At 42.8% G+C, this 12,100-nt stretch overlaps 2 protein-coding genes across 5 annotated transcripts in view; one reads left to right on the top strand and one right to left on the bottom strand.

Annotated features, from left to right (window-relative positions):
- LOC140186665 (acyl-coenzyme A thioesterase 5-like) overlaps positions 1–12,100 on the bottom strand; it is a 113,207-nt gene that overhangs the window by 82,061 nt on the left and 19,046 nt on the right. The window lies entirely within an intron of this gene.
- LOC140186666 (immunoglobulin kappa light chain-like) overlaps positions 1–12,100 on the top strand; it is a 38,832-nt gene that overhangs the window by 17,463 nt on the left and 9,269 nt on the right. For both annotated transcript variants that reach the window (XM_072241103.1, XM_072241102.1), the window contains 2 exons: positions 702–1,061; positions 3,866–4,177. In XM_072241103.1, coding sequence (XP_072097204.1) covers positions 702–1,061; positions 3,866–4,177 — 672 coding nt within the window. The remainder of the gene's footprint in view (positions 1–701; positions 1,062–3,865; positions 4,178–12,100) is intronic.

Raw genomic sequence — 12,100 nt, 5'->3', positions numbered from 1 at the left:
AGTTGTGTTTTAGTTTTTATAAGCCAACTGTGTCAAATATATACTTAATAGTTTCCTTTACTGGAGTTTAAACTGATTTTGTTGTCATGTTTATGTTTTGTTATGTAGCATATCACAACCATTTGTGAAAAGTTGATTTAAGCATTCCAAAACTTGCAGAATTCTGTTGATCCATAAAAAATAAACTTATGATCTCAGATGCTGCAATTCTTTGCACCCATGTCACTTGAAACCTCATTACCGTTATGTTGTTTGTTTCAATGTTGTGATCTCTCACTAAATTACCATTACAGTCTCATTTCATAGAGAGGCTGCTGCAAATATCCCCCCCCCATTCCATGCTTTGAAATATTGTTACATGGTACTAATGGATCTTGTGAAAGACTCCAATGCTGCACACAAGATTTATATTTCGAACACAGAGCTGTTATATGGTATTTGAATGCCATATACTTAAATCCATTCATGTACATTTTTAAAACATGCAGAACCAGCTTTAAATCTGTACTCCAATTACAGATGAAAGTGTGATATGTTACGAGCAACTTACAGCAATTTTTGCTTGACTTAGACATTTAACGTGTTAATAACTCAAATGAAAATGTCAGAAGTGGTTAGCATGCACACTCACATTTAGTTTGATCATTGCAGCGGAAGACTTTAACTTTGAAACATGCCACTTTCTTACTCTGTTTTCTAAGCTGTACACAGGTTTAATCAGGATTTACAGCAACCAGGTGCTCTTACTGTTCCAAAAGGAAACTCTATCCTTTTAAATTGCTCCTATTCCATGTGGAAGCTATCAAAATACCAAGTTTCGTGGACTTTCTCCAATGACGGGTCACGCACTTCAAAGATAATTGCAAACTTAACATCCATTAATCCTTGGGTGTCTCATTCTCGATATTGTGTAAGGCACAATTCTACACTGAAGACCTTCACCTTAACAATTACTGACGTTCAAGTCAGTGACAATGGAATCTACTTCTGTAAGGTGTTTCGGAAGGCACCACCACCAAATTTTAGAGCACAAGGAAATGGCACCCTGCTGAGTGTAACTGGTAATTTTTTAAAATTTTAATTATTCTTTTATAGTATTATTTGGAAAAATTAATGCAAATTCTCACAATAATTTTGAGATAACGGTAAAAAAAGAAACATTAGAAAGAGGAGGTTGGGCAGAATACGTAGAAAAGGAAACAGAATTAATGTTAATGTCCTTTTCTCAGAACTAGGAAAATTTAGAAATCAAGTATGTTTTACATTGCAGAGATGGGGAGGAGTACAACACATGAATGAAACTGTGAAGAGAGGTACAGCTACAAACCAATGCCAATTAGTTTACTCCTACAATTAAAATGGGGCAAAGATGTTGCTTGATGTCTTACATTTTTTATTTTACTTTGATGAAGCTCACTTTCCTCAGTATGGAACAGAGACTATAGAACAGTACAGCGGAGGGACAGGCCCGTCAGCCCACGATGTAATGCTGAACCAACTAAACCCCACACAATGTCCATTCTCTGCTCATACATGTGCCTATATAACAGCCTGTTCAATGCCTCTATCACATTTGCCTCCACTACTATCGATGATGGCACATCCAGGCACCCACCAACATCTTTGTACCACAAAAATTTTTTGAACTTTTGAACTTAACCCTCTCAGTTTAATGTGTGCCATCTAGTATTAGACATCTCAACCCTTGGAAAAAAATATACAGCTGTCTACACTATCTGTGCCTTGCATAATCTCATAAAATTCCATCAGTTCTCCGCTCAGTGTTGCCACTCCAGAGAAAACAACCTAAGTTTGTCCAACATCTTGCTTTAGCAGACTAATTGTGCTGCACCCAGATTGACAATGAGATCCATTCAAGTTCCAAAATTCTGCAAAAAGAGGAAGCACGTCAGAATCAGGCATAGTCAAGCCTTAAAACCAAACTTGGCCAGAGTTCTGTCATAAGAACTGAATTGACATAAGGATTACAAAATATTTTGCTTTGAATTTACATTCAGTGGCCACTTAGTTAGGTGCCTCCTGTGCCTGATACAGTGATCACTGAGTGTATGTTAGTGGTCTTCTGCTGCTCTAGCCCACCCACTTCGAGGTTAAGAGATAGTCTTCTACACATCACTGTTGTAACATGTGGTTATTTGAGTTACTGTCGCCTTCCTGTCAGCTTGAACCAGTCTGGCCATTCTCCTCTGCCCTCTTTCATTAGCAAGGTGTTTTTGCCCACAGGCTGCCGCTCACTGGATGTTTTTTGTCTCTGGCACCATTCTCTGTAAATTCTCAAGACTGTTGTGCATGAAAATGTCAGGGCAAAAGCAGTTTCTGAGACACTCAAACCATCCTGTCTGGCACCAACACTAATTCCACGCTCAAAGGCACTTAGATCACATTTCTTCCCCATTCCAATGTTTAGTCTGAACAACAACTGAACCTCTTGATCATGTCTGCATGCTGTTATGCATTGAGTTGCTTGCACATGATTGGCTGGTTGGATACTTGCATTGACGAGTAGATGTACAGGTGTACCTAATAAAGTGGCCACTGAGCGTATTGGAAGAAAGAGCTAAATTGCCATAATGATTACGTAATAATTTCAAAATAATTGGCTTTGAATTTGGAACACACCACGAGTTTGTTTATGTATGAGAGCTATGACCGTTTTGTTTATAGCATTTAATCCCCATATTCCCTCATGAATGACAAGCATTGGGTATTCTTTATGTTGTATTTTGCTGCTGGAAATGGAAATTCTTTTTCAATATTTAATTGTCACTTTACTGTCTCATTGTCAATATGCGCTTACTGGCCAAGTTAGGAACTTCTGGAGCTGATTTGATGATAGAGGAATAAAAAGGGAAATCATAACAAACGTATTTTTTTGAATTAGAATCTACAAAAACCAAGCAATTTATTTATGCTCTACAGACAAAAGAAAATGAAAGTAGATTTGTATTTACTCAAGGCTGTTGCAAACTCTTCTTGTCCACTGTTTTAGATAGACAAACAGGTCACTTTGATCCATTTCGTCTCTGCAGTTAGAATAATCACTTGAATTTGTATTAAATCACATCTCTGAATGGGAGTATTGTAACATTCTGAATTCATTTGTTGGTTGTGGTATTGTATGAGAAAACTATGCTTCACTTACATGACACAAGAGGAAAGAGCAAATTTGAAAAAGGTGATGCAACCAAAGGAAAAGTAGCAAGATCAAAACCCAGAGACACAGAAGCCCAAATAAAGGTTGTTTGAGTGAAACAGATTAAACATATGGCAGCAGAGATTGTTTTGGAATTGGGCTGAAAATGCAAGTGTCAAGGCAGATGGCAGTGCTTACAGGATTGAAACCGTGGCAGGGATAAGATGGCTGAGCCAAGATTGAATGGTTCAGAATGGAGGACAGAGCAAAACTTTACATTTAAAGTTGTAAAATGATACTTATTACATTGGGAAAAAAGCACCAAGACATTGGTTAGGCAAAAATGAAAACATTCAAATATTCTGTATATAATGTTCATAAATCATAACAGAAAATCTGTATTTATAATTAGAAATGTTCACATAAGAAAATATGAAGTTGTTTTAGTACCTTTTAAATCCTGATAGCTCAGACATATGATATGTTCAAAGTAAATTTATTATCAGACTATGTATATGTTACCATAAACTACCTTAAAATTCATTTTCTTGCATTGAAGTCACATGAGGCTGTACAGTTGTAGAGTCCGTAGGTTATAGAATGAGTTCAGAATGGTTGTGAATGAAGTTCTCCACCCTTCCTCAGCAGCCCACGTCACATGAGAATGATTTTATTACTAATTTATGTTTCTGCCTTATTTTTTACATCCAGCTCATCCTTCTCTTTGCATCTTCAAATCTTCTAATGAGGTTGCTTCTTCGTCTTCAGTTATCACATGTTTAGTATACGGATTTTATCCAAATAATATTACATGGCGGATATTGCCAACATGTCTCAGCGAACAGGTCATCATTACAAGTTATTTAACCAATCCCAATGGAACTTATAACTACACAATAACTGTGAACATCTCCACTGAAAATTGCATCAATTCCACTGAGTTCACTTGTGTAGTTCAACACCCAGCATCACAGACCAAGATCAATGCTACTATCCTCATTGTGGTGCATGCAGGTACTCAAGGTAGGAAGCAATCCATTCAACTATGTTGAAGAAGAACATTTCATTAGAAATAAACAAACTAGATATAAATAATGAAGACCAGTTTAGTTTGTTCTTTTTTATAATTAAGCTGTTTTTATAATTCTACTTTGTTACAAGGAACACTTTAATTTTCTGAATAGTTCATTGTCGTATTCCCATGTGCTCTTTTCTCAGAGCAATCAGAATCAGATTTAATATCATTGGCATATATTGTGAAATTTGTTGCTTTAGAGGGGAGCTTCCATGCCTCAATGTTGGCTGGAGTCAGGGCTTTATGCTTTAGCTCTTGGTTGGGTCACCCATGCCAAATAGGTCAAAGGGTAGAGGCCAGACTAAGAGTGGTCTATCGGTTGTCAGGTTCAGGGATTTAGCTCAGGGCTAATAACCCAGATTGGTAAAACAAAATTGTTACAGAAACAGCAATGAAGAATCCTCCTACATCTGAGTGCAATGGTATTCCTGAGTCTCCACCCAGGACTTGCATGACTGATAGTAATGAAAACTGAGTGGAAGCTACTGACATGATGAAGGAAGCCCTGAAAACCTCCAGAGATGGTGGACCTTCTTTGCTGCCCTAAATGCTAGCAGTGTAATGGGCAGTAAGTAATGTAAATATTCACCTCTGCTTTTTTTATAAATTACAATAAGAGATATGTATATGTGTAAATTAAATAAATAGTGCAAAAGGTGAGAGAAATAAAATGAATGGTGGCCGATTAGGAAAAGGGGAGGTGCAACGAGACCTGGGTGTCATTGTACACTAGTCATTGAAAGTGGGCATGCAGGTACAGCAGGCGGTGAAAAAGGCGAATAGTATGCTGGCATTCATAGCAAGAGGATTCGAGTACAGGAGTAGGGAGGTACTACTGCAGTTGTGCAAGGCCTTGGTGAGACCACACCTGGAGTATTGTGTAATGTGGATGAGGCATCTGCTGTCAGGATAAGGCTTTTCATTCCAGGACGAGGGAGATGTCCTTTTTTAAAGAAAGGGGCTTCCCTTCCTCCACTATCAACTCTGCTCTCAAATGCATCTCCCCCATTTCACGTACATCTGCTCTCACTCCATCCTCCCGCCACCCCACTAGGAATAGGGTTCCCCTGGTCCTCACCTACCACCCCACCAGCCTCCGGGTCCAACATATTATTCTCTGTAACTTACGCCATCTCCAACAGGATCCCACCACTAAGCACATCTTTCCCTCCCCCTACCCCGCTTTCCGCAGGGATCGCTCCCTACGCGACCCCCTTGTCCATTCGTCCCCCCCATCCCTCCCCACTGATCTCCCTCCTGGCACTTATCCTTGTAAGCGGAACAAGTGCTACACAAGCCCTTACACTTCCTCCCTTACCACCATTCAGGGCCCCAAACAGTCCTTCCAGGTGAGGCGACACTTCACCTGTGAGTCGGCTGGGGTGATATACTGCGTCCAGTGCTCCCGATGTGGCCTACTATATATTGGCGAGACCCGACACAGACTGGGAGACCGCTTTGCTGAACACCTACGCTCGGCCACACATTTTAATTCCACATCCCATTCCCATTCTGACATGTCTATCCACGGCCTCCTCTACTGTAAAGATGAAGCCACACTCAGGTTGGAGGAACAACACCTTATATTCCATCTGGGTAGCCTCCAACCTGATGGCATGAACATCGACTTCTCTAACTCCCGCTAATGCCTCACTTCCTCCTCGTACCCCATCTGTTATTTATTTTTATACACACATTCTTTCTCTCACTCTCCTTTTTCTCCCTCTGTCCCTCGAACTATACCCCTTGCCCCCCCTTGTCTTTCTCCCCGGACCTCCTGTCCCATGATCCTCTCATATCCCCTTTGCCAATCACCTGTCCAGCTCTTGGCTCCATCCCTACCCCTCCTGTCTTCTCCTATCATTTTGGATCTCCCCCTCCCCCTCCCACTTTCAAATCTCTTACTAACTCTTCCTTCAGTTAGTCCTGACGAAGGGTTTCGGCCTGAAACGTCGTCTGTACCTCTTCCTAGAGATGCTGCCTGGCCTGCTGCGTTCACCAACAACTTTGATGTGTGTTGCCTGGAGTATTGTGTGCAGTTTTGGTCCCCTAATCTGAGGAAAGACATTCTTGCCATAGACGAGTACAAAGAAGGTTCACCAGATTGATTCCTGGGATGGCAGGACTTTCACATGATGGAAGACTGGATCAACTAGGCTTATACTCTCCGGAATTGAGAAGATTGGGGGGGGATCTGATTGAAACATATAAAATTTTAAAGGGATTGTATGGGCTAGATGCAGGAAGATTGTTCCCGATGTTGGGGAAGTCCAGAACGAGGGGTCACAGTTTGAGGATAAAGGGGAAGCCTTTTAGGACCGAGATTAGGAAAAACTTCTTCACACAGAGAGTGGTGAATCTGTGGAATTCTCTGCCACAGGAAACAGTTGAGGCCAGTTCATTGGCTATATTTAAGAGGGAGTTAGATATGGCCCTTGTGGCTAAAGGGATCAGGGGGTATGGAGAGAAGGCAGGTACAGGGTTCTGAGTTGGACGATCAGCCATGATCGTACTGAATGGCAGTGCAGGCTCGAAGGGCCAAATGGCCTACTCCTGCACCTATTTTCTATGTTTCTAAAAACAGTGAAGTCATCTACATGAGTTCATTGTCCATTCAGAAATCTTCTGGTGGAGGGGCAGAAGTTCCACTCTTCCTAATTTATGACACCAATGGTTGCTGGAAGGGAGAAGGAAATAAAGTTGTGCCTACTTGTGGAAATAGGCAAGAACTTATAATTGTGGGATAGTGATCAAAATTAGAGTTCATATTCTAAACACCTGGTGTAAAACCATGCATATTGAGGTAGGAAATGTCAAAGATTTCCCACTTCTAGAGTTTAAAATTCAGCTCTGAATATTAATAGGTTACCATTCAGGCTGCTGCAAGCTAAACATGTAAGAAAAGCTTATCAGTGCTTCCTATCAATAAAGAATACAACTGGTAAAAATTCTCAGTCCTAAAATTCTTCATTATTATAAGCCATATCAAAACTCTCTGGCTGCAAAGTACAGCCACAAGTGTCTTTTGTTGAGGAAGTTCAAAAATATGTGAAATAGTTTGCCTGCACCCGATAAGAACTGTTTGCTCACAAGAATATATGTCAAGCTTCTTTCAGGCTATAACTGGAAATATCCATGTCATTTTAAAGTTTCCTCTCCACTTTTGTTTGAGGGAAATCACAGTTGCCTTAGAGCAGAACATATATTTATTCTTGCTTGAGATCAGCAAGTGGAGTGAGTACACAAATTTGGAAGGTTTGTTGGCGTCGCAATGGTGCAGAACGTCATTGACTACATCCGCATTGCATTGATTGCTTGACTTATCCACACTGAAATATACCACAGTTGGAAGGAAATCAAAACCCTCATTGCCCAAGACATCTATGACAACACACAGTCCAATATGTAATTCAACACCTGAGTCCTCTGATAACAACTCTGGGGCCTTTGTACTATGGAGACTCACTGTACTATGAATATTTGAGAAAGCACAATAAACAAAAAGTTGGCCAGTGGTAACAAGAACTTTCATTTGAGCACACATTTCTAGAACACAACGCATAGATAACTTGCACATGATTTTACTCAAACACGAGGTCTAATAAAATCAACAATATTGACATGACCATAGAACACAGAACTTTACAGCACATGAACAGGCACTTAGGCTCATGATATTGTGCTGAACTAACTAAAGTAATCCCGATATCCTGCACGATGTCCATGTCCCTCCCTTCCCTGCACATTCATGTGCATATATAAGAGCCCTTTATATGCCTCTTTCATATTTGCCCCCACTACCACCTCTACCAACATATTCCAAGTACAGTACCCACCTTCAGAGAGCTCAGCACTTGGAGCCCAAGATCGCTCTGCACATCGACACTTTTTACCATTAGCAGTATACTGTCTTCCAGAATGCAACACCTCAGATTTGGCTGGGTTGAACTCCATCTGCCACTTCTCTGCCTATATCTGTAACTGATCTATGTCCCACTTTGGCAATCCTTTCTATACCATCAATCATAGTGAATTTACTAACCCATGCAGCTACATTTCCATCCAGGACATCTATACATATCACAGACTTATTCCCAGAGTAACTCCCATCGACCACTACCCTCTGTCTTTTCTGGGCAAACCAATGCTGAATCCAAATGGCCAAGTCACCATGGATCCCATTCATCTCAATCTTCTGGATGAGCCTGCCATGAGGGAACTCAATAAATGTCTTACTAAAATCCATCAGACACCATCCACAGCCTTACTTTCATCAATTACCTCTGTCACACCTCGAAAAAACTCGATCATGTTAATAAGTCACAACTTGCCCTGCACAGAGCCATGCCATCTGTCCTTAATTAGGCTGCAGTTTTCTAAATGCTCATATATTCTATCCCACAGAATCTTCAACAATACCTGCGGTACCACTGACTTGAGATTATCCTTATACTGTATCAAAGTTCAATGTTCAAAGTAAATTTATTATCAAAGTACATATATATCACCCTTGAGATTCATTTTTTGTGGGCATACTCAATAATTCCACAGAATAATAACTTAACAGAATCAATGAAAGACTGCATCAAACAATGTGCAAAAGATAACTAACTGTGCAAATACAAAAAGAGAGAAATAATAATAATAAATAAATAAGCAATAAATATTGAGAACATGAGATGAAGAGTCCTTGAAAGTGCATCTATTGGCTGTTGAAACATTTCAATGATGGGGCAAGTGAGGCTGAGTCGATCCCTTCTTAAATAATAAATAAAGTTAGCTACTCACCAATTTTCTGGTACCTCACCTGTGGTTAGAGAGGCACCAGATCTTGGTCAAAGCCCCAGAAATCTCATCCCTTGCATCTTTCATTAACCTGGAGTATATCTCATCTGAACCTGGAAAACTGATCCACCTTAATTTTCTTTAAGAGATACAACACCACTTCTTTCTTTATCTCAAAATGCTGTAGCATAATAGTACACTCCACACTTATTCCACTACCCTCCATGGCCTTCTCCTTGGTAATGCCCATCTTCTGTGGGCAAGCCAGTTCTGAATCCATGCAGATAAGTTTCCATGGATCCTATGTCTCCTGAATTTCTGAATGAGCCCACCATGGGGAACCTTGTCAAATGCCTAATAAGCATCCATATACAACATATTCACTGCTCTATCTTCATCAATTTGTTTTCTCACTTCCTCAAAGCATTCAATCAGGCTCATGAGGCACAACCTGCCCCTCACAAAGCCTTGCCCACTATCCATAATCCTGCCAAAGGGTTTTGGCCCAAAACAGCAACTGTACTTCTTTCAAAATATGCTACCTGGATCCTCCATTATTTTGTGCATATTATCCCTAATCAGACTATTTTTCTTCAAATGCTGGTAAATCCTGTCTCTTAGAATCCTCTCCAATCGTTTGCCCACCACTGATGTAAGACTTACTGGTCTATAATTCACAGGATTATCTCTATAACCTTTCTTGCACAAATGAACATTAGCCACTCTCCAGCCTTCTGGTACTACTCCTGTGGCCAGAGTGGATGCAGAGCTGCAGCAATATCTTCCCTCTCTTCCCATAGTAACTTGGGGTATATCCTCTCTGGCCCCGGGAATTTATCTATCCTAAAAGTTCCAGCACATCATCTTTCTTGTCAATGTGAAGAAAGCATATTAGCCTGTAACAAGTATACTCTTTGTCTGCTTGAAGAAGGAATGACTGAACAGGTCACAGCAGCAGCAGCCAGGTCAGTGACACTGTGCCTGGATCTGAGGTTCAGTGGGAAAGGTAGTGTTGGGCAGAACAATTGTGATTGGAGACTTAATAGAGGGACAAATGGGAAATTCTGGGTTGCAAACAAAATGTCTGATATTAATTGTCTAATATTGTTCATCAAAAGGTTTAGATGGAGCAGACTTTGTTAGGTGTGTCCAGGAAGGAATCCTGATACAGTATGTACAGGCTGACTCGAGGAGAGGCCATACTGAATCTAGTACTAGGCAATAAACTTGCTCAGGTGTTAATCTCTCAGTGGATGAGCATTTCGGGGGGAGTGACCTTGCATGCACTTGCCAGATTCTGTTGCTCAGTCTACTCTCAGGAAAGAGTCCTGTATCAAACTCTCAGCACTATATCAATTACAGCATTTGTAGCTCAAACATGGCCACTCCCTAATTAGTCACTCTGTTTGAACCTACCATCTTTTCATATCTGAAAGCAACCTTTAATGTGTGGTAAACCATGTATATATGTTGTAACTCGGTTACCTGTCTGGACACAGACCTCTGCTGACTGCCCCTGTGGCTCCTCCCACAGAGTCCTGTATAAAGGTGTTCGCATTGCCCCTCCCCCTCAGTCCGGGGGCAGACACTCACTGTGGAGGTCGTATTGTACAGCGAATAAAAGCCATTCAGTATTTTACCAAACCTCAGTCTTTTGGAGTAATTGAAGGTGCTTCAATTTTATTCGCTGTACGTTTTAAAACATGGAACAGGCCCTGAGACCAGAAAAATTAGACCTCAATCTGCAAACACCTGAAGCTGGAAACGCTTTCGAACTCTGGCTGGCCTGCTTCAAAGCGTATCTAGAGGAGATTAAAGCGACCGACCCCATAGCGAAGTGTAGAGTTCTACTCTCCAGGGTCAGTCCACGGGTCTATTCGCTGATCAGAGACCAGCCGAACTACGACGGCGCGATGAACACACTCAAAAGACAATACCTGCGGCCGATAAACAGCGTCTATGCTCAGCACCGTTTAGCGACACGGCAACAACGCCCCAGGGAATCGAGTGCTGAGTTCGTCCAGGCCCTACGGACGCTCGTGTGAGTCTGCAATTGCCAGGAGCTGACGGCGGCACAGCATGCAGAACTCCTAGTGAGAGACGCCTTCGTCACGGGGACCAGGTCAGTGTACGTGTGCCAGCGGCTGCTGGAAAAAGCCGATCTAAACTAAATTCGGCGATGGAGCTGGCTGATACGTTGGAGGCCGCTCTGCATAACTCTGAGGCTCTCCAGGCACGCGATCCCCCGATGGCCTCATGGGTGCCGCAGGCCTTGTGGGTGCCGCAGACCCCGCAACCTGCCGGCGAATCAACCTCGGCTGCTGCCAGTCGTGAGTCCCCGAAGTGCTACTTCTGCGGACTGGAGAAGCACCCCCGGAAACGCTGCGTGGCCTGACAAGCTACCTGCTCCAGCTGCGGAAAGAAGGGCCACTTCACCAAGGTCTGTAAGTCAAAACCGCGGGCAGGATCGAGCAGTGCCGTGTGCGAGACGTGGGGGTCGCCATCGTCCCCGCACACTGCCACCACGTGCGAGACATGGGGGCCGCCATCTTCCCTGCACACTGCCACCACGTGCGAGACATGGGGGCTGCCGTCTTGCCTGCACGCCACCACCACGTGCGAGACATCGGAGTGGCCATCTTGGTCGGCGCCACCTCCCCCCGCCTACGACCAACAGGTGCTCCCGGGGCACCCCACCACGCCGGATCAAGACAGCGACCCCACCCTGGCTTCCGTGACCCTCGACCAAAGCGCTCCCCACCAGCTCGCAAGGTCAATGATGGACATCCTGGTGGAGGGGCACAGGACAAGCTGCCTGTTTGACACAGGCAGCACGGAGAGGTTTATCCACCCAGCCACAGCGCAGCATTGCAGACTCGTGATATGACCGGTAAGTCGGAGGGTCACCATGGCCTCCAGGTCGCATACAACAGACATCCGGGGGGGGTTGTGTAGCGACACTAGTGGTGCAGGGCACAGAATATCGGGACTTTACGTTACTGATCTTGCCTCAACCGTGTGCCCCTGTGCTGTTGGGGTTGGACTTCCAGAGCCAACTGAAAAGCGTGACAATGAAGTATGATGGG

Source organism: Mobula birostris, chromosome 23 (genome assembly GCF_030028105.1).
Source record: "Mobula birostris isolate sMobBir1 chromosome 23, sMobBir1.hap1, whole genome shotgun sequence".
In the NCBI taxonomy this organism is placed as follows: Eukaryota; Metazoa; Chordata; class Chondrichthyes; order Myliobatiformes; family Myliobatidae; genus Mobula; species Mobula birostris.
Note: the sequence above shows the minus strand (reverse complement) of the source record. Positions and strands in the feature narration are given on the sequence as shown.